Genomic DNA, 24,118 nt, shown 5'->3' with positions numbered 1-24,118 from the left:
GGAGCAGCATGTGAGGTAAATTTTGGAACTGATGGCCAGCAGTTGTGCCTGCTTCTCTGAGACTCAGGTCCCTCTGCCCTTTCTTCCTGATAACATTTTCTTTCTAGGAGACTGGAATGTTTGCTGGATATGAGTGAACAAAAAGTGTTCTACCTTCCATAAAAAACCCAATAATGTGTATAAAAATAGCCACACATGTCTTTACAATTCAATGGCTTAAACAATTATGTAAATAGCTATCAATAGGTCTCCTAATCAGTGCTGGTAACGTCATTCCTCTGAGACATGCCTCTGACCATTTCCTTTTCGTTTGCTGTGAAGATAATATAGGAAACTGCAGGAAATCCATGTAAAATACCCTTTAGGACAATATAAATATCAGATTTCTAAGTGTTCTTTTCTTTAAAACTAGTTCATCTTAACACTTCTGAAAAATAAGATATCCTGATATGAATATGAAACCTGTTTCTTCTCAGCCGTATCCTTTTGATGACTCATTGGGCAAATGTATTGCCTGTCTATGTAAATCTTCTTTTTAAACAAAACCATGAAATGCGTTCTAAGCTATAGATTTTACTGTATGTATCTTGGTAGTTGTACTTGCAAATTCTTATCCACATTGTTTTCTTCCTCTCAAAGGTGAGAAGTACATCACAGACACAGATGCTGATCCGCTTTGGGTTAATATTGACAAGTAGGGCTGCAACAACTAATCGATAAAATTGATAATAATCGATAATGAAAATCGTTGCCAATGAATTTCATTATCGATTAGTTGAATCGATTTTTATCGATTATAAAATAAGGGTTTTTTCAGAGCAAATGCTCTGAAAAGTATCGCTCGTTTTATAATCAGTTTAGTCTGACTCACAGCTGCAGCTCCTACTTACAGTTCCTCCCTGCAGTCACTGCCGATTGGCCCACTCACTTCCTGCAGGGAGGGACAGGCAGAAAGAAAGGGGGGGCCAAAGTGCATATAAAATGTATATTTGGGCTGCTGAAAGTTTAGAGTGAATTTAGGGGCAGTTATAGTTAGTGGGGTGTTTAGGGTTAATTGTGGTTGATGGGGTGTTTAGGGTTAATTTAGGGGCAGTTGTGGTTGATGGGGTCTTCAGGGTTAATTTAGGGGCGTTTATAGTTAATGGGGTGTTTAGGGTTAATTTAGGGGCAGTTATGGTTAATGGGGTCTTCTCTTCAGGGTTTATTTAATGCTGAGGACTGAGGGTTAATTTAATTAATTTAATAAGGTTAATTTAAGGTGCAGTTAGAGGTAAAGGGGGCAAACTGAGGGGAATCTAAATCCTGGTGGCAGTGAAGATTAACCCTGTATTTATTTATAAAAGTATTGTGTCTGTGAACGAGTCTGCAAATCTATGAGGGCACTATGTCATATCAGGGGGGTATACGGCATACCTTGGGAGGACAGAGTGACATATCTGGGGGTATAAGGCATATGGGGTATATATCGCATATAGGGTATATAAGGCATATGTGCGGAGGGCAGCGTGGCATGTCTGGGAGGCAGTGTGGCATGTCTGGGGGGTATGTGGCATATCTGGCAGGCAGTGTGGCAAGCCTGGGCTCAAATGTGCATAACTGGGGGGGGCAGGTTGGGAACTAAATACAAGAAATGCATTTTTATCAAAGTTTTTTTTATTCTGCTGTTTGTTTTTTACGTCCTACGTTACTTTATTAAATTATTTTAAATAAATGAACAATTTACATTTTTTATGCGATTAATCGAAAAAATAATCTGCCAACTAATTGATTATGAAAATAATCGTTAGTTGCAGCCTTATTGACAAGTCCAATAAAGATGGAATGGGCAAGTATGGAAAATGAATATGTTCACAGTTCTAAGTATGTCCAAGAGAATACAGTTATACCACTCTTGATTGACAATGATGAAGAAGAAAATCAGAACAAGTACAACACTTTAACTGATGATTTGCCACTAAAGTACGTTGATGGGATGGAGGATAGAACAATGATAAACTGTGCACAAGGTATAAATTTTACATTAGTTGAAATTTGTTGAATGTGGATACAAACTCATGCCCCATTTATGATTTGGTATTACAGCAAGGCAAAGCTTGGGCTTTATATACATGGTTGATGACCCTAAGATTAAATGTTATGAGTACCTTGTCATGTCTTAAAATAGTTGATTAAAGACATTGGGGACAAGGTCAAGGCAGCACAAAATGAAGTAGAAGTGCCGGGCTACATGACAGGGCTAGGAGAAAGCAGCTAAATGATGGATGGTAAAATGGTATGAGTTTCTTGTTAGATTGCATGATGGGCAGGAAGGTAGAGGAGCAGAGACATGGGAAAGGTGTGTCAAGACAGTGAACTTGTCTGTCATTGATGTAGGTATGTGGGGGCAAAGGCCACTAATGGATTTTAATTTATTGGTTGGTTGGGTGCAATATGTATGTCATGTTTGGATGCTCCCTTAAACTCTAGCCCATAGGTTACAAAACAGTTCTAGGACCACTAAAGTTTCTGGTTTTATCTGTATCCAATATATCGAACAAGGGGCGCAAGGACATGTGGAGAAAAAAAAAAATAACAATACAATAGTGTAGCAAGTTCAAACAATATATCTGTGTGGTGTATATATAATGCACTCACAAGAGTAACTGGTAATAGAGGCTCATCAGGTAGCAACTGATCTTGGCAGATCCTGAAATGTAGATGAAAAACCGCCAATAGTGCAGTATAGTAAAAGATATATTTAATAAGAAAAAAACTGGATAAACTCACAAGTCAGTTGGCACAACAGAAATGTTATGCTAAAAGCGCAATATAGAAACAAGCATCCAGCAGAATACAGGATATCCGTATGGAAAAAGATCTCTACGCGTTTCACCAAACTAGTTGGCTTCTTCAGGAGAAAAATACGAATAATATATAATACAAATGCATTAAAAAGCATAAAAATAAAGCAAAGCTGCAGTCTATATGTCCTAGTCCGTTGGTTCCGTTTTTAAATGTTCCCGGCAACGTTCTGGCCCACTCGCGTCTTCAAACGATTACGTCATCACGTCCACGTATCGGCGTGATCACGTAGCTCCCATCGTCTTTTCCCAGCATCGTCTGCGGCGACATTTCGCCGCGATCGCGTCTTCACACGTACTATACCGTTCCCTCACCATTCTGTCCTTCCGAAAAGTGTTTAATAAAGATGATTCAAACAACAAAGTAAAAAAAGTTTTCATTTATCTTTCGGACTTTTTCTTTGAGGGATTCCGGTCATCTCGGGCACAGGTATCAACACATAACATCCCGGACAAGGACAGAGATAAAAAATGAATGAAATGAATAAATGAATGGACATGTTGAAACGAAACAAAATAAACATATTGAGACAAAACAAAATAAATGTATTAAGGCCAATATATAAGGACCCAGAGAATGGTAAGTGTAAAGGTATATGCATAACATAAAAGAAGAATAAAATAAGAGAAAAAAATGAAGATAAAAAAGGTAGGAACAATCGAAGGTATAGAGAGAGAGGATGCATTAAATGGTGAATTGGATAAAGATATAATAAAAATGTGAATAATGATATATTAAAATATGTAAAAGATGTATTAGTAAATATAAGACTATATACAAATAGTATGTAAATGAATGGTATACTAAAAAATATAAAATGAATAAAATATGAAATAAAAATGTGTTAATAAATATAAAACCACAAATAAAAATAAAAATAAATATAAAATAAAATAAAAATTAAATTAAATAAAAATGAAAATAAAAATAAATATGAGAAATAAATAAATATAAATAGAAATAATAATATATCAAAAAACCTAACCTAGCCCTACTATTAACCCTAACTCTAAAACTATCCTAAACCCTAATCCTAACCCTAATTCTAACCCTAACACTAACAAGAATAGCTAACCCTAACCCTAACACTAACCCTAACGTTAACCCTAACACTAACCCTAATCTCAACCCTAACCCTAACCCTAGCACTAAATAAAAAAAAAAAAAAAAAAAAAAAAAAAAAAAAAAAAAAAAAAAAAAAAAATATAATATATAATATTAATATAAATATAGAGGTAATGTAATGTAAAATATGTATAAAGATGTAAAAATATATATATAAAAAAATATATATACAATAATTTAAATGAATGTTAATATATCCAATTCAACATTTAAACCTTCCTTCTTATAAGTTTGAAATTTATATATCCACTCAGTCTCTCTTTTACTTAACATTTCTTTAATATCTCCACCTCTCCAATGGGGAGATACCATGTCTATTCCTACCATCTTAAAATCAGGTAGGGAGAACTTATCACAATTAACACAGTGTTTGGGAACACTGTGTTTAAGATTTTTATTTCTTATTCCCCCCAAATGTTCCAAACCCCTTATTTTTAATTCTCTTGAAGTGCGGCCTATATATTGAATGCCGCACTTGCATTCTAAAAGGTAAATTACATTTTTTGTTGTACAATGAATAAAGTGTCTAATTTCATATTCTTTTTTTGTAATGGTACATTTAAAAGTGGTAATCTTTTTATTTTGTAGATTACATGTTTTACAGAATTTACATACCCCACATCGGTGGAAACCTAAAGGCTTTTGTGCTAAAAAATGCTCTTCCGTTTGGATTCTCGGAAGAGCACTAGGTGCCACTATATTTTTCAGATTATTCAATTTTTTATATATAATTCTTGGTTCTTCCGGTAAGTGGTTTTGTAAAATGTTATCTCCCTGTAATATGGGCCAACATTTTTTGATGGCTCTCTTAATCTGTGCCGCTCTATCATTGTATTGAGTAAAAAAAGCAAAATTAAAATCCATATTTCCTTGTGATTTTTCTTTATTTAGTAACAAATCTCCTCTCTTTGTATTTTTAACTTGTATAAAGCTGTCTGTTAACAATTTTTCAGGAAAATTTCTTTCTTCGAATTTCTTAATTAAATGTTGGCTTTGTAACATAAAATCTTTATCTTGTGTACAATTCCTGCGAATCCTCGCCAATTGACCTTTCGGAATGTTTTTAAGCCATTGCGGATGATGACGGCTAGAAAAGTCAATGAAGCCGTTTCCGTCAGTTGGTTTGAAGAAAGTTTTAATATCTATTTTTTCATTTATTACACCCATTAAAGTGAGATCCAAGAAATCTATTTGATTTTTATTTATATTAGAAGTAAATTTTAAATTATAATCATTTTTATTAATATGTACTAGAAACTTATCCAAATCTTCCATTGGTCCATTCCAGATGATTAAGACATCATCAATGTAGCGTTCATTCATTTAAATTATTGTATATATATTTTTTTATATATATATTTTTACATCTTTATACATATTTTACATTACATTACCTCTATATTTATATTAATATTATATATTATATTTTTTTTTTTTTTTTTTTTTTTTTTTTTTTTTTTTTATTTAGTGCTAGGGTTAGGGTTAGGGTTGAGATTAGGGTTAGTGTTAGGGTTAACGTTAGGGTTAGTGTTAGGGTTAGGGTTAGCTATTCTTGTTAGTGTTAGGGTTAGAATTAGGGTTAGGATTAGGGTTTAGGATAGTTTTAGAGTTAGGGTTAATAGTAGGGCTAGGTTAGGTTTTTTGATATATTATTATTTCTATTTATATTTATTTATTTCTCATATTTATTTTTATTTTCATTTTTATTTAATTTAATTTTTATTTTATTTTATATTTATTTTTATTTTTATTTGTGGTTTTATATTTATTAACACATTTTTATTTCATATTTTATTCATTTTATATTTTTTAGTATACCATTCATTTACATACTATTTGTATATAGTCTTATATTTACTAATACATCTTTTACATATTTTAATATATCATTATTCACATTTTTATTATATCTTTATCCAATTCACCATTTAATGCATCCTCTCTCTCTATACCTTCGATTGTTCCTACCTTTTTTATCTTCATTTTTTTCTCTTATTTTATTCTTCTTTTATGTTATGCATATACCTTTACACTTACCATTCTCTGGGTCCTTATATATTGGCCTTAATACATTTATTTTGTTTTGTCTCAATATGTTTATTTTGTTTCGTTTCAACATGTCCATTCATTTATTCATTTCATTCATTTTTTATCTCTGTCCTTGTCCGGGATGTTATGTGTTGATACCTGTGCCCGAGATGACCGGAATCCCTCAAAGAAAAAGTCCGAAAGATAAATGAAAACTTTTTTTACTTTGTTGTTTGAATCATCTTTATTAAACACTTTTCGGAAGGACAGAATGGTGAGGGAACGGTATAGTACGTGTGAAGACGCGATCGCGGCGAAATGTCGCCGCAGACGATGCTGGGAAAAGACGATGGGAGCTACGTGATCACGCCGATACGTGGACGTGATGACGTAATCGTTTGAAGACGCGAGTGGGCCAGAACGTTGCCGGGAACATTTAAAAACGGAACCAACGGACTAGGACATATAGACTGCAGCTTTGCTTTATTTTTATGCTTTTTAATGCATTTGTATTATATATTATTCGTATTTTTCTCCTGAAGAAGCCAACTAGTTTGGTGAAACGCGTAGAGATCTTTTTCCATACGGATATCCTGTATTCTGCTGGATGCTTGTTTCTATATTGCGCTTTTAGCATAACATTTCTGTTGTGCCAACTGACTTGTGAGTTTATCCAGTTTTTTTCTTATTAAATATATCTTTTACTATACTGCACTATTGGCGGTTTTTCATCTACATTTCAGGATCTGCCAAGATCAGTTGCTACCTGATGAGCCTCTATTACCAGTTACTCTTGTGAGTGCATTATATATACACCACACAGATATATTGTTTGAACTTGCTACACTATTGTATTGTTATTTTTTTTTTTCTCCACATGTCCTTGCGCCCCTTGTTCGATATATTGTTGTGATACACTTGTGAGGAGTGTTGTTTTGGGAGCTGCAGAACCTGTGGGGAGTATATTTATATATTATTATTTTCCACTTCAGACACGTGAGGGTGTTATTTTTTCTTGTACCATTATCACTTTATTTCCTCACTTTTTTCACCTTTTTCACGTTTTGATATGGCTTCGGCTAATAGTTTTTACACTAAGATTAGAGATTCCAGATTTCAAAAAATGAATCTTCTATTTACTCAAAATAATGAAAATTACACATCACCTAATTTATTTAATAAATTAGAAAAATTAGCGGAAAAAGAACTTAAAAAATGGTGGGAGGTCACCTTTTTAGAGCACTACATAGGAAACAACCTAATACCTAGAGGCTTGAGATTGCAAAAAAGTCCTGCATTCGGAACAGATAATGAAATGTTCATGAAAAAGTGGAACAGTATTTTAGACCAATGTTCTACGGAATTAATGAGAGCCTTGGTTTTATATCAAAAAGAGAATTTAAGTTCCATAGAGGAAGAAATTAAACAAACAGAGGAACTCATAGAACAACGATTTGAACCCTCAGAAATAGAAGCCAGAAACAAGAACCTAACAACTAAAATACAGAAAATGGAAGAAACCATAATAAAAACAAAAAGTAATAAATTATATAGAGATAAAAATGACTCTTTAAGAGGAATACAAAGACATGCTAACTATCATAATAGAAACGAAACAAATTATACACATAAACAACGCCCATATTATCAGAATAGAAACAATGGGCAATATTCCCAGAATTCTACATTTAGAATTTCTGGGGGGAATCACACAGAACGACAATATAGAAATTACAGACCATATAGTCAATACACGAGAGAACCAAAAGAGCCAAGTCAACATACTAGAGAACCAAGAGAAAATATTAAAACCCCAAAGAGAAAATCAGATTCCTCGCCTATCCGATCACCTATTATGACAAGAAATAGGTCTCAGGCTCCCAACGAATTTAATAAGGATTTTTTATCCAGGGAGCCATTCCAAAAAAGAAGGCCTATATTGAGGGATCAAACACACCATTCACACGTAGACCACGAATTGAAATTTCCAACGACAACTTGCTCCCCAGTAAAGAAAAGAAAAACTCTAAGATACCAAGAGGACATAGAGGAAAGGGAAAATTATTAAGACCTGAGAGTACCCCTAAAAATGAAATAATGAACTTATCAGTACATCATTTAAACCCAGCAGAATTGTCTTTGTTAAATAAAGGTTTAAAGTTTGCCCCAAATAGGGGTCCAAACAATTTTAACCTGTTTATAGATGTTCAAAAATATGTCAGAAAATTAACTATAAAAAAGTTTTTTCTGAAGAAAGACAATGATTGCATTGATTGTAACGATAGGATAGATCCTTTTATTCATACTGGGTTTAAACCTAAATCTACTTTTTTTCCCCAACACAGTAAAGGTGAGCATTTGGAAGTTTTTTCTGATATGCTCCTTAAAGAGTTCAGCAAATTTGAGAATGACAATAAGAGACGACATAACCTTACAAGGAAGGAACAAGAAAGTCTAAAGACTTTAAAAGAAAATAAACAAATTGTCATCAAAGCTGCCGATAAAGGGGGGGCTACAGTTATATTAGATCGAACCTATTATATGAATGAATCACATAGATTATTGAACGATGAGAGTACATATGAAAAATTGAAAGACAACCCTACAAAAGTTTTTCAAAATGAATTATATAAATTATTATTGGAAGGCAAGAATAATAATATTTTAAATAAGAAGGAGTTTGATTTTCTAAACATTAAGTTTCCAAAAATTGCTATATTTTATTTTTTACCGAAAGTCCATAAAGACCCTAAAAATCCTCCTGGTCGTCCAATAATTAGTGGGATTGATTCCCTGACTAATAATGTGTCACAATATGTAGATTATTTTTTACAGAAATTTGTAACATCTGTTCCTTCGTATGTGAAGGACACTATACACATACTAAACATCGTGGAAAATATTATCTGGTCAGATGAATACATCTGGGCTACGGTGGATGTAGCCTCTTTGTATACTGTAATCCCACATGAACAAGGGATAAAAGCAATTGAAAGGGTCTTTGACACAGATGAAAAAATGGACCATAAACAAAGTCAATTTATTTTGGAGTGCATTCGTTTTATTCTCACTCATAATTATTTTTTATTTGACAAACAATTTTATTTGCAAAAATGTGGAACGGCCATGGGGACCAGATTTGCACCAAGCTATGCCAATCTATATGTGGCAGATTGGGAGTCCAACAACATCTGGACTAATAACCCGTTTGGTGCAAATCTGGTCCTCTGGAAACGCTACATTGATGATGTCTTAATCATCTGGAATGGACCAATGGAAGATTTGGATAAGTTTCTAGTACATATTAATAAAAATGATTATAATTTAAAATTTACTTCTAATATAAATAAAAATCAAATAGATTTCTTGGATCTCACTTTAATGGGTGTAATAAATGAAAAAATAGATATTAAAACTTTCTTCAAACCAACTGACGGAAACGGCTTCATTGACTTTTCTAGCCGTCATCATCCGCAATGGCTTAAAAACATTCCGAAAGGTCAATTGGCGAGGATTCGCAGGAATTGTACACAAGATAAAGATTTTATGTTACAAAGCCAACATTTAATTAAGAAATTCGAAGAAAGAAATTTTCCTGAAAAATTGTTAACAGACAGCTTTATACAAGTTAAAAATACAAAGAGAGGAGATTTGTTACTAAATAAAGAAAAATCACAAGGAAATATGGATTTTAATTTTGCTTTTTTTACTCAATACAATGATAGAGCGGCACAGATTAAGAGAGCCATCAAAAAATGTTGGCCCATATTACAGGGAGATAACATTTTACAAAACCACTTACCGGAAGAACCAAGAATTATATATAAAAAATTGAATAATCTGAAAAATATAGTGGCACCTAGTGCTCTTCCGAGAATCCAAACGGAAGAGCATTTTTTAGCACAAAAGCCTTTAGGTTTCCACCGATGTGGGGTATGTAAATTCTGTAAAACATGTAATCTACAAAATAAAAAGATTACCACTTTTAAATGTACCATTACAAAAAAAGAATATGAAATTAGACACTTTATTCATTGTACAACAAAAAATGTAATTTACCTTTTAGAATGCAAGTGCGGCATTCAATATATAGGCCGCACTTCAAGAGAATTAAAAATAAGGGGTTTGGAACATTTGGGGGGAATAAGAAATAAAAATCTTAAACACAGTGTTCCCAAACACTGTGTTAATTGTGATAAGTTCTCCCTACCTGATTTTAAGATGGTAGGAATAGACATGGTATCTCCCCATTGGAGAGGTGGAGATATTAAAGAAATGTTAAGTAAAAGAGAGACTGAGTGGATATATAAATTTCAAACTTATAAGAAGGAAGGTTTAAATGTTGAATTGGATATATTAACATTCATTTAAATTATTGTATATATATTTTTTTATATATATATTTTTACATCTTTATACATATTTTACATTACATTACCTCTATATTTATATTAATATTATATATTATATTTTTTTTTTTTTTATTTTTTTTTTTTTTTTTTTTTTTTTTTTTTTTTTTTTTTTTATTTAGTGCTAGGGTTAGGGTTAGGGTTGAGATTAGGGTTAGTGTTAGGGTTAACGTTAGGGTTAGTGTTAGGGTTAGGGTTAGCTATTCTTGTTAGTGTTAGGGTTAGAATTAGGGTTAGGATTAGGGTTTAGGATAGTTTTAGAGTTAGGGTTAATAGTAGGGCTAGGTTAGGTTTTTTGATATATTATTATTTCTATTTATATTTATTTATTTCTCATATTTATTTTTATTTTCATTTTTATTTAATTTAATTTTTATTTTATTTTATATTTATTTTTATTTTTATTTGTGGTTTTATATTTATTAACACATTTTTATTTCATATTTTATTCATTTTATATTTTTTAGTATACCATTCATTTACATACTATTTGTATATAGTCTTATATTTACTAATACATCTTTTACATATTTTAATATATCATTATTCACATTTTTATTATATCTTTATCCAATTCACCATTTAATGCATCCTCTCTCTCTATACCTTCGATTGTTCCTACCTTTTTTATCTTCATTTTTTTCTCTTATTTTATTCTTCTTTTATGTTATGCATATACCTTTACACTTACCATTCTCTGGGTCCTTATATATTGGCCTTAATACATTTATTTTGTTTTGTCTCAATATGTTTATTTTGTTTCGTTTCAACATGTCCATTCATTTATTCATTTCATTCATTTTTTATCTCTGTCCTTGTCCGGGATGTTATGTGTTGATACCTGTGCCCGAGATGACCGGAATCCCTCAAAGAAAAAGTCCGAAAGATAAATGAAAACTTTTTTTACTTTGTTGTTTGAATCATCTTTATTAAACACTTTTCGGAAGGACAGAATGGTGAGGGAACGGTATAGTACGTGTGAAGACGCGATCGCGGCGAAATGTCGCCGCAGACGATGCTGGGAAAAGACGATGGGAGCTACGTGATCACGCCGATACGTGGACGTGATGACGTAATCGTTTGAAGACGCGAGTGGGCCAGAACGTTGCCGGGAACATTTAAAAACGGAACCAACGGACTAGGACATATAGACTGCAGCTTTGCTTTATTTTTATGCTTTTTAATGCATTTGTATTATATATTATTCGTATTTTTCTCCTGAAGAAGCCAACTAGTTTGGTGAAACGCGTAGAGATCTTTTTCCATACGGATATCCTGTATTCTGCTGGATGCTTGTTTCTATATTGCGCTTTTAGCATAACATTTCTGTTGTGCCAACTGACTTGTGAGTTTATCCAGTTTTTTTCTTATTAAATATATCTTTTACTATACTGCACTATTGGCGGTTTTTCATCTACATTTCAGGATCTGCCAAGATCAGTTGCTACCTGATGAGCCTCTATTACCAGTTACTCTTGTGAGTGCATTATATATACACCACACAGATATATTGTTTGAACTTGCTACACTATTGTATTGTTATTTTTTTTTTCTCCACATGTCCTTGCGCCCCTTGTTCGATATATTGTTGTGATACACTTGTGAGGAGTGTTGTTTTGGGAGCTGCAGAACCTGTGGGGAGTATATTTATATATTATTATTTTCCACTTCAGACACGTGAGGGTGTTATTTTTTCTTGTACCTTTATCTGTATCCAAACTGGGGTACAATTGGGTAATTCTTAAACCTGGACTGTTGGATTGACAGCTATTACTGGTAGCACTTCTGTTGTTGAGAGAAGAAAATAGTGTTTGATTCTGCCAAAAGGGCAGTAGAGGGTTTAGGAATGGAATAGATTGAGTAAATAATGTGTTTTCTTAAATGCAAAAAAACAATGTTTCTTTTCTTTTTTGCATAACATTTGTCATCTCTGAGGTTTGAAGGGGGTGTGCAATTCATAGTGGTTTGGACCTCAAAAAACCACACTTTCAAGTATTTTAAAAGGATTTTTTTCCAAGCAGTTAATGTATCCACATAATGAGCTGAATATGTTAGGCTTATTGTTTTTAAAAATAGATTATATATTCACACAACGTTTCAGCTTTCCCAAGACAGATTGTGGTTATTCCTCTATCCAGTCATTCGTCAAATCCAGTTCCCTTCACCTGCAAGAGCTCTCAGGTTCATCCTTTTCTAAAATACTAATTTATTTCTTTGTGTTATCAAATCACTACTAGTTGTTTTTTCATTACTCCAATCTATTCTGAACACCTCTGCCATACTAATTTCTTATGGCAATAATAGAGGTACACGAGCCGGGCTCCACCAGGACCCTTAATAACAAATAAACAGGGAAAGGATCAGCACTTCAAGTTGTGAGGTGTTTTAATGTTCACACACAAACAGTGTTTGCATGTGGACATTAAAACACCTCACAAACTTTAAGTGCTGAGCCTTCCCCTGTTTATTTAATACTAATAAGACTTATTGCATTGTTCCTCATCTTCTTCCCCGCGTTGCCAGTACCTCCAGTGGCTCTATGTCACCCCAGAACTAAATTTCAAATCCTCTTAACACTGCTCCCCTAAATTTGTTCTTAACATTATATACTTACCTAACTACTCTCTTCTTTCTGCACACAACATGCCTTTCTCTAGGGTCATGCCTAGAGTCACTTATGCCTGGGTGCAAAAAAAATGTTGAGGACCCCAGCTGGGTGTGGCCATATCACTAACCCCTCCCCTTAACCACTACACGACGACCAGACTACCAGGTACGTCATGCTAAAGTGTCCTTATAGGACCTGTCACGTACATGGTACAATTGTGGCAATTGCTGGGGCACTGCTGCTGCGGTACTGTATGCTCCACCTACAGAAGCGCTCATACAGGCTCAATTCGCAATCGCTATTTTATCTGCGTTCACATTCCCAGCTGACATGGGCAGCTTCAGGGAAGGGGGCTGTCTGTTTCTTGGGTCCCCATACTTAGAATCCCCCCCCCAACACTCACCTGCTACCCGATCGCTCAATGAGAGGGATAGTGCAACATTAACCCCTTTAATGCCGGATCTGTGAGCAGAACAGCAACAATGAGCCCCCAGGAGGCTTTGATTGATCATGCAGGGTCAGCCCCACACAAATTATTAATACAAAATAATAAAAGAATAATACACAATTATTACTTGATCACTTGTCAGCTTGTTGTTACACCAACTGGTGTGGAATTAGCTGCATTGGGCATGCCAATATAATCACAAGTTGTTTCATTAACCCACAAAAGATTGGTGCTAAAATGGTTAAATAAAAGAGTTTAAATGTGACTAGTAAAATACTTTGGGTGTCAACTTTCAAAAATATACACTTTATATTATACACAGTAGTTTTTTCTTTTTTCTGACCGCTTTTGCAGCCCAACTCCCATCACATTTTTTTTTTAAATCTTGGTTTTGTAGAAACAGTAATGCACGTCATTCATACCTAACCATGTTACTGCCAAAATAAATGAAAATACCAGACATATGAGGTCTTTCCAAAATCAGGACAAACACTTAAATACATTGTGGGTTTTTTTTTATTTCCACTGGCTATGTGTAGTTTTTATAGGTGAAAATTTTTTGTTTTTTTCCAAAACTTTTCCACATTTTTAGATTTTTAGATATTTGTTATATATATATATATATATATATATATATATATATATATATATATATATATATATATTATCTTTCAAAATAAAGCCTTACTGGTCCTGAAAAAATATAATTTGTGGGGTTGCAAAGCAAAAACACAAAAACTGCTCTGGTGCCAACCAGTCAGACCTCTACAGCCGAAACAATCAACACTTCCTAAGCGTCATCGGTGTTACCGACATGCCTGAATATCCCCCTAATCCGATCGCCTTGTGATTGCTCCTAAGAGCAACCACAAGCGCCACAAGATGACTGCACCAACTGAAAAGCTAACAAGTTCACAGAGTCTGTCATGCATACTGCATTTAACCATGCAAATTAAGGGAGCCCATCTCACTTAACCCCTTAATGACAAAGCCCGTACATGTACGGGCTCAAAATGCATTGTTTTCAATGGGTTTAGGGACCACCCATTGTCCTTAAGGTGTTTAAAAAAATAGTTTTAAAAATGTGGTAACGTAAAAAAAATTCCCCACTGATATTACCATCATGTGAACTATCCAGTTCAAACACCCTTTTCAAAAAAGTAAAAAAATATATCTATAGCTATCTATCTATCTATCTATCTATCTATCTATCTATCTATCTATCTATATATGAGCGAGTCCTAAAATTAATGCTATATCTTCACAAAAATTGCTGCATGGAAAGAGTTAAAATACTGACATTTTGAATACCCATAGGGTGTCTTATTTTAGAAAAAAAAATAGAATCGACCAGGCTCAAAGATGTCCTAAAAAAATGGGAACAGACTGTCCAGATGTTGAAATCTGCTTTACCTCCCAAATAACCTGACAAACCCATAAATTGTGGGTATTACTGTACGCAGGAGATGTTGATGAACACATATTGGGCTGTTGTTTGACAGTAACACATACCCTGAGCTGTATATTCATACCAGTCGGCTTCAAAGATGTCCCAAATAGGACATGGAGCGATATGACCATATTTGAAGTTTTTTTTAAAAAAATAGAAATATGCTACTTGTACTTATTACCCTATAATTTGCAAACAAAAACCTTAAAAACAATTTATTTAGCAGGTTTTTTCATTAGCAGATGAGTTAAAAGATTTTTCTAATAAAAGTCAGAAAAAAGTCATTTTTTAAACACAAATTCACAATATTTTATATTTTAATAGTAAATTAGATAATATGATAAAAATAACTATCTAGAAAAAACGATATCTCAGAAAAAAAACCAATATATAATGTGTGAGGTTGCACTAAATTACAGCTAAACAGCAACACTGCTAACATTTTAAAACAGCCTTTATCCCAAAGTGTACTACAAGTAAACTGTCATTTAGGGGTTAATCAATGTACAAAACAGTATTTCCAAAATCCATATTCAGAATATTGCCAATTTATACCAAATTATTGTCTATAAGTGAATTTTTTTCACCAAATTAAAGCATATCTTGCGGAAAAACAAGGAATGTATTTATCTTTGACATTTACATTTTTAAAGTGAATAAAGTTTTGAGTTTTTGACAATTGTCCTTTTCTGGCATTATTCGTGAATTTTGAGAAAGCTGTGATCCTGACACTTGCAGAAGCGTCCAGTTTAGTTAGAATGAACTATTCAGCAACGTTTTATGGTTTCTGAAGGTAAGTTTAAAGAAACAAAACTCTTAAAGTTGTCATGTAATTTCAGTATTTTTTTATAACAGATAACCAAGAAGAGTGTGATCCTGAAAACCTAATATGGAACCAAGATTCCCCGCATCAAGAGGAAGGGCATAAAAATGAAGATTATGAAGAGCCTGTTATAGTTGCTTCTACTGAAGATGATGTGTACATAGTATTTCACACTTCCATTAAACATAGAGCTTCTACTGCACATCATCCTAAAGTTCCAGAACCATCTTTAACCTCTGGACATCAAAGTACTGCATCCTATTTTGATCCAGGTAATAAAATGATTTTAAAAAATAAAGAGTGTCCCGAGCTTTGTGGATTTCCACCTTGATACCAAATTTGCATGAAGCAGTGATGATCTAAATTCCAAATTAAGAACGAAATGAAAGTGCATGATTATATTTCCAATACATGAATTCTTTGTTCTTGTGTGCATAACGAACATGTGCTAACAATAATATATTTGTAACCTTTATTCAAAGGTAACCAAGAAACTGATAACCCAGAAAGCGATAACGAAAACATATCATGGGATGAACAGGCAAAGTGTCCAAAGGAAGAAAATGAAAATTATGATGATCCACCTTTACTTGCTGTGACCCATGATGATATGTATATAGAGTTTCAAAGTAAACATATACCAGTACAACAACCTCCTTGTCCTGCTTATTACTCCCCAGAACCAGAACCATCACCATCATACAATTTTGAACTAGGAAGAACAATCTCTGACATTGGCCAAGGTAAATATAACGATTAGAGAATATATATCCCTAATTCTGGCTGAATACAATATTTCTTACTCAAAAAAACAATGGAAAGCCTGTGTTGCTTACTGTAATAGGGATGTCTGAAAAACATAATTTGGAGTCATATCAACTTGTTAACAAATCATTTGATGTAGCAGTGAAAGTCTCATTTTAAGAATCAAAGAAAGCTCAACTCAAAATAATTATATCATAACCAGCAACTGTTCCTGGTTAACTGGGAGGACTAAATATGTTCCCTTGAACTGGTATTGTATACTGTAATATAGCCTATAGAGAATTACAGGAGAAGCACCACTTAGTCAAGTCCCGACTTGCCCCTCCATTTCTCCTTCAATTACGTCATATTCCGGCGCTCAGCATTACAAGCCGGCACCGAGACCAAGCTAGAGGGCTCGCAGAGGAGAGAGAGGGGCGCCGAGCGGGTACTGACAACTTGATAAGCGAAAACCACTCGGCGCCCCTCTCTCTCCTCCACTTAAAGAAAAAAAAAGGCGCTGGGGCGGCAAAGTGTTCTGAACCATTAACAGAAAGCAATAAATAATTTAGCTACAAACTAAATATTTAAAAACAAAGTCTATAATATATTCCAGCTGCAGGGGAAGATGCCAATTATGAAAATATATATTGGGATGACGGCACTGATGAATGTACTTACAGTGGAGAAGAAGACCCTTATAGCTTAGCTTACAGTGATGACAGTATGTACATGGAGTTTCCTTTGGAAACAGACGACCCAAAAACCAAAAGAGGCACAAACTCCTTCATCGTCCATCGAGCTCCAGCCCCTGCTCCTCGACCAGGAGGATCAGCTACAGTAAAACATGGTTCCTACATCTCTCAAGGTAAAGCAAGATCTAAGTTGTTAGAAGCTTATTGGTTATTAGAAGAAGGGATATCACTTTATCAAGCAGATATGTAGACTTTGTTAATCTTTAAGACAAAAAAGCACAATATTTAAGTTTTAACAAAGCATTGATAATGCTAATATCTACCATGGTAGAAAGAAGACTATATTCCTTGCCAAATCTTGAATAGTAAGAATAAAACTTTTTTGGGGGGGAGATTCACTTCATGCAATGGTGCTTATTCATGGGACAACCCAAGGGGCTTTATGCTTCCAGAAGTCTGGATTTTTATATCATACCAAACCTCTCGGTAAAAGATGCAAAATATATATACCGTATATTCCGGCGTATAAGACGACTGGGCGTATAAGACGACCCCCAACTTTTCCAGTTCAAATATAGAGTTTGGACTATACTCGCCGTATAAGACTACCCCTCTACCCAGCGTACAACAACCAGCCAATCACGGCAAGCGATGTACCTTACCGGTGATTGGCTGGTTGTTATACAGACATATACATACATACACTGCCCTTACACACACACACACACACATATATATATCTACACATACTAACATACACCTGTCAATACATACACATTTATACACTGCCCTCACCACACACCCCTGCCTTTACACACACACGTATATACATATATATATATATATATACAGACACGCACACACATGTATATATATATATATATATATATATACACACACACACACACATGTATATATATATATATATATACACACACACATGTGTATATATATATACACACACACACACACATATATATACCGTATATATATATATATATATATATATATACACCAGCTTACAAACACACTGACCATCTCACACCAACATACATACACTGCACTCACACCCCTTTCTCCCCATCTCTTACCTTTCTCATCTTCTATCTTCTTTCTTCCATCCAGTCGTGGGAGCGCGAGGTCTGTCATGTCAGACCTCTGTTTACTGCTCCCTCATCACTACGCGCCGGCAATTGATACCGAGCGCCGGGACATGACGTTATCACCGCGCTCGGCATCAATAGCCGGCACGTAGTGATTAGGGAGCAGGGAATCCGAGGTCTGAAGTGCCAGACCTCGAGCTCCCTAATGTCGGGCTAGTTAGAGGGCGCCCGCTGATCAGGGCTAGTTGGGGGGATCACGATCTTGCACCTACCTCGGCGTGGCCCTGAAGACCGGCCCAGGGGAGGCGGCTTCTCCACTCGCCCCTCCCCTAGAGATTCGTGGCTTCGTGGGACTCTCCGGCTGGGTAAGTATTCGGTACTCGGTTAGTACCCGGCGTATAAGACGACCCCCAACTTTTAAGAAGATTTTCTGGGGTTAAAAAGTCGTCTTATACGCCGGAATATACGGTATATTTTTTTTAAAGTGAAATATTTAACATTTTCAGTTATTGCATACTCCTATGGATTGATATTTAATTGTATAATGTTGTGTTGGTTTGCAATCAGAAAAAAACATTCATAAAAAGTGTTAATAACAGAAGACAACACCTTTATTGGCCAAGTGAACTGTATTAGATTAAATGCGGAAATGATATTGCATGCATTTAGAAATCAATGGCTTTCATTATAGGAATAAAATGATGAGTTCCACAAAGAGGATCGCTCACACCCAGTAAGAGTAACAGCATCCTTTACTGATATACCTTTAATCAGCTTTTATGTAGGCACTTTACATACATTACAAAATATAATGAGTGACAGCGTGGCTTCTTTTAGTTCCAGTGAAGAGAAATGGTAATGCTACAGCATACAAAGACATTTTAGACACCAACTGTATACTTCCAACTTTGTGGTATCAGCTTGAGGAAGGCTCTTTCCTTTCTCGGCATAACTGTCCCCCTTTGCACAAAGCAAGGCCCATAAAGACAAGGGTTGTTGAGTTTGGTGTGGAGGAACTCAAGTAGCCTGCACAGATTCCTAACTTAACCCAACTGAACACCTTTGGGGTAATTGGAATGCCGTTTGTGACCCATGCCTGCTTGTCCAACACAGTGCCTCACAAATGCTGAAGGCTGTTACAGCTGCAAAGGAGGGCCAACTAAATATTAATGCTCTTAATTTTGGAATGAAATTTCCAACTAGCTCATATGGGTGTAATGGTCATGTGTCCATGGTCATGTGCTTTTTTTTTATAGTGGGGCACTTGATAAAAAAAAAGCCATGCAGCGATACAGTTGGCAGTGGAAAGCTTTTTTTCCCCTTCAATACCACCCCTTGACATTGTGTGGTTACTGTATGTCATTAGTGTGAGTGTGTATATCTGCATGCAGTGTTGGTGTAGGAGGCTAGCATGCCTGTGCATGAGTTTTTGGGTGTTAGTGGACGTGTGTGTAAGGTGAGCATTTGATGTTAGTATGTATGTGCTGTTACAGTATGGTTTGTAAGTGTATGTTAGTATTTGGTGTTAGCATGTGTGTTTGGGTATCAGCATATGGAGTTGGAGTGTCAGGGGTGAGCCTAGGATTAGTGGCACCTAGGAGAGGGAAAGGTAGAACCGGAGAAAGAATGTGTGTATGTAAGTGTACAGTGGTAAAATGAGTGGATGTTAAAGTGAGTTTTTGTGTTAGTATGTATGTGTATTAGTTATAGGGGGCCTTGAAGAAATACTACACCCAGGTGCAACTGATCCTAGGCTTGCCCCTGTGTGCTTATGGGAGGATCTTAAGGAAGAATGATGGGTGGAGCAATGTGTGGGACAGGGGAATTGACATAGGCAGCGTGATAAGAGAGGCATGGGGCGCATGCATTAAGCATGTACTGTGCCCGAAAATTTCTGATGGTGGCCCAGGTTTTCTTGGTACAATTTCCCCAATGCCATCTGTGTTTGCTGTTGTCATCCTATTAATTAGGAGCAATAATTATGTATTTTAATAATTAATATTATTTATTAAACTGCAGATTACAAAATGAGAAAGGGAGGGGTTGATTATGATTTTTAGCAAAAAGTATGTCAGAGATGCAGATATTCGACAGTACAATTTCTGACATGTGAAGATGAAAGACCACTGGAGATAAAGCAGCAGGCGCAGGAAACACAGTTGTGTTTTTTTTCTCAGTGATGTTTCGCCTTGTTACGAGAGAAAACCATCTGTGTGTGTTCTCTTGAGGACACATAGCTGGGTACATAATATCTCAGCTGCTAATTAGAGAGTATAGATCGGGAGCAGAACACATGGATGTCTCAGCAACAGATCTTTCACACTACATGTTGCTTTTAAAAGAGACTAATATAACATCTCACAGGATCTTTTGGATGTAAAACCTATGCTGCAAGTCACAGGAAAACATCCATAAGTTTTAGAGGGAAATATGTTCTTTAGTAAACCTGGCAATTAATTTTCAACAACATTTTGAAAAATTGGGGAATGAAGAGCGGCTCCAACTGGTGATGTGCCACTTTTGTATCTGCTCCAGTGAACAATATGAAAAGTCTACTACCATCCACAGAATTGTCTATGATTTGGGAGATTCCTATCATTGGAGATACTTCTCTTCTACAAGTAACAAGTTGTTAGAGATGTAGACCAGGGGTAGTTAGTAGACTTGTTCATTTGTATTGTATGAACATGGCAGCAGCAAAACGTATACGAAGACACACAACACTAAGAATCTTTGTGTTCGTCTTCGTTTACTAATCTCCCTGGTCCCTTCCTCATCTAGCCTACCTTATCTAGGTAGCATCACAGGGGTTAACGGGAGTGGAAATCCGTAGGTTCGCCGTCAGGAGTGAAAAGGCCGTGAGAACGACTCTATTGGTCGCCTGCATGGGCCTCCTCTGGCATCAACCAATTGCGTACAAGACTCATTGGCTCACATTTTTAATTGTGTAATTGTCAGCTAAATTTCTAAACTTCACAGGATATCAGGCATTTTTTGTAACCATGTAGATTCAGTGCAGGTACACTATATGTATTCTGAATATATTGCCAGATAAGTCACTGTCCCAGTCATCAAAGTAGTAGCAGCACAACACAGTTGGTGTGGACTGTACCTTTTTTTATAAAGTCTGAGGGCCTCTGGCTGGGCTGCCTCTCTCCCTGTTACCAGACAACTAATGCCTCTAACGACTGCCCTTTAAACACCTCGGTGCAGGTTAATTGGTTCCACCTGCTGACCTCCTGCAATTAACCCCCTCATGCTGGGAATATTGAGCGTTCCAACCTGCTACTGATATACACAGACTCCATTTCCTTGCCACAATATATATATATATATATATATACCTGTTGATTAGGCAAGTCTAAAAATTAGGCAAATACAACCTCAGCTGTATGAAGTACACCGTATGATTCAATAACTTGTAGAACCGCCTTTAGCAGCAATAACTGATGTATTTTTTTATGACTTTATCAGTCTCTCGCATCTTTTTGGAGGAATTGTGGCCCACTTTCCTTTCCAACGTTGCTTCAATTAAATTGTTTTTTGTTTATGCACAGCCCTCTTAAGGTCCCGACACAGCATGTCAATCGGGTTGATGTCTGGACTTTGACTGGGCCGTTGCATCACCTTGATTATTTTCTTTTACAGCTATTCTGCTGTAGATTTGCTGATGTTCTTGGGATCATTGTCCTGTTGCGTGACACAGTTTCAGCCAAGCTTCAGGAGTTCATGGTTGACTCAATGACTGCAAGGTTCCCAAGTCCTGTGGCTGCAAGTCGAGCCTAAATCATCACCCCTCCACCCTGTGCTTGATAGTTGGAATGAGGGGTTTGTGTTGATATGATATGTTTGGTTTTTGCCAAACATGGGACTATGCTTTATGGACAAATATCTCCACTATGGTCTCGTGTGTCCATTGTTCCAGAAGTCTTGTGGTTTGTTCAGACGTAACTCTGCAAACCTAAGAAGTGCTGCCATGTTCTTTAACATTTAACATGCTGAAGGAGGCCTGTAAATTCTGACATGTATCTCTTTGTCTGACCATGGGGTGAATTTGCGCCCGACCACCAAACTGCTAAAACTTCGGCTTTTATAGAGGTGGTCACACAGTTTTTCACACATGGCTTCTCCATTTTGGCTTTTCATGTTGTAATATGTCATGTGTTCATTTGAGGTTGTATATATTTTGGACCTGCTAAGGAATAGATGATTGTTATTAGATACTGACACATAAAAACATGTAATTCAAAGAGGGTACACTTTGTTTTTCACACATATTACAGTATATACTAAAAATGTTCTTATTTTGGGTATGTGCAGTATGTGAACAGTAACATTTGTTTTTGAGGCTAGAGGGAAAACAATAGTCATTTAGAATATGAAAACGGAAGCTATGTTTTATTTATAACTAACTTTAGTACCCTTATGTATAGAACAAGAATGTATAATTCAGGGGTACTTTTCCTCACAAGGAGATATAAAGCCACAACTGCAAGAGTGCTTCTAAATAACTGGGCAAATAGGGAATTGTATTCATATAAAACTAAAGCAAATTTGGTCCAATATCCAGGCTTTCCTAACTCACCAACACAGTCAGGAAACATAATCCCTTGCTCTGTACAGAGAATTGGTATCGCAGCATATTCCACGAACTCATTTATTCTGCATTTATCAGTAAATGGCATTGCATCTGTAAAAAATTCCAGTTAAAAATTGAATTTAAATTGTTCTCAATATCCACTGCATAGAAATTATTTAAATGTTAAGTCCATTTTGTACATTGTGGAACAGCTCAGTAAGCTATATGGGATTGATGTTCAGTGCTTATTTTCAGTATGATCACGCCAGGCATGATGACCCAGTGAGTTATAGATTTGTAAAAATGTTATGTATTGTAAATAATGGGAACTCAGCAAGGAAAATGGTGCTTGGTGAATACTAAATTAGAAGAGCACTCTTGGAGCATTTAGATTCACAGGACTCTATTCAACGACCTTTCTAAAATGTAGACTTTTGCAGAAAATGAAGATGGCACCATCAAATTATTTCACAATTCAACTCAATGCACCAATTCAAATAACACATCTAGTGCGCATATACATGCACTGTTTCCTTGTAAACCAATATACAAAGATCACCTTCTCCATTTGCGTTATACCGAGGTAGAACAAATAATGGTTATTAGATCCCTAACTTATACTTTCCACGTAATTGCCACTCACCACTGTGAGTCAGGATTTGATGAGAGGTGGGTGAACCAAAATAGGATGCATGGGAGAAGGGGGGCCTTGCTCAAGTAGTTATGGGGGGTAAAGATGAAAGGAGACAAGTAGAGACTGACACCAAAGTGGATAAGGAGGAGACACTAGCGGAGTGTGGGTTAATGTGCAGTGGAACATGTAACAGGAAACAAATGTGCAGTGGGATATACAGCAGGTCCAAACACAGTGGCCCGATATGCTGTCTCACAGCCATTACAGAAAGATAAGTTCCAGGGTGATGGTGGTGAATTCCATGTTCATTATTTATTAGATATGGGAAGTGCTTTGTGGTTCTTAATACTGTTGTGTTTCTTTGGAACCTTTCCAAACTGGACATTGGACAAACCAGTGAAATGTTTAGTGGACTGGTGACGGTGCCTCCCAAGTCTTAGATCCCCTCCTTTGGTATCCTGCAAAAGTGTAATTATGTGACTGCATGTATCCAGCAGCGGTGTCATTTCATCTACCACCCTGTGCCTCCATAACCCCAGAGGAAACATGCTGATTACCCTGTTTGTATATTGCAATAACTTAAAGGGTTTTTTCTTTCTTTTTTTTAATTTTTTTTTTTATTTTAATTTTC

The 24,118-nt window shown here is 35.6% G+C and overlaps 2 protein-coding genes across 2 annotated transcripts in view; both read left to right on the top strand.

Annotated features, from left to right (window-relative positions):
- Positions 1 to 698, top strand: part of LOC128486915 (B-cell scaffold protein with ankyrin repeats-like) — a 112,218-nt gene extending 111,520 nt beyond the window's left edge. The window contains exon 10 of the mRNA XM_053461566.1: positions 640 to 698. Coding sequence (XP_053317541.1) covers positions 640 to 698 — 59 coding nt within the window. The remainder of the gene's footprint in view (positions 1 to 639) is intronic.
- Positions 699 to 1,816: 1,118 nt separating this feature from the next.
- The window catches only part of LOC128486755 (B-cell scaffold protein with ankyrin repeats-like), a 33,856-nt gene continuing 11,554 nt past the window's right edge, over positions 1,817 to 24,118 (top strand). Inside the window, exons 1-4 of the mRNA XM_053461555.1 lie at positions 1,817 to 2,006; positions 15,765 to 16,004; positions 16,215 to 16,475; positions 17,093 to 17,344. Coding sequence (XP_053317530.1) covers positions 1,817 to 2,006; positions 15,765 to 16,004; positions 16,215 to 16,475; positions 17,093 to 17,344 — 943 coding nt within the window. The remainder of the gene's footprint in view (positions 2,007 to 15,764; positions 16,005 to 16,214; positions 16,476 to 17,092; positions 17,345 to 24,118) is intronic.

Source organism: Spea bombifrons, chromosome 1 (assembly GCF_027358695.1).
Source record: "Spea bombifrons isolate aSpeBom1 chromosome 1, aSpeBom1.2.pri, whole genome shotgun sequence".
Lineage (NCBI taxonomy): Eukaryota > Metazoa > Chordata > Amphibia > Anura > Pelobatidae > Spea > Spea bombifrons.
The sequence above is the reverse complement of the archived record's forward strand: the minus strand, read 5'-3'. Positions and strand labels throughout refer to the sequence as shown.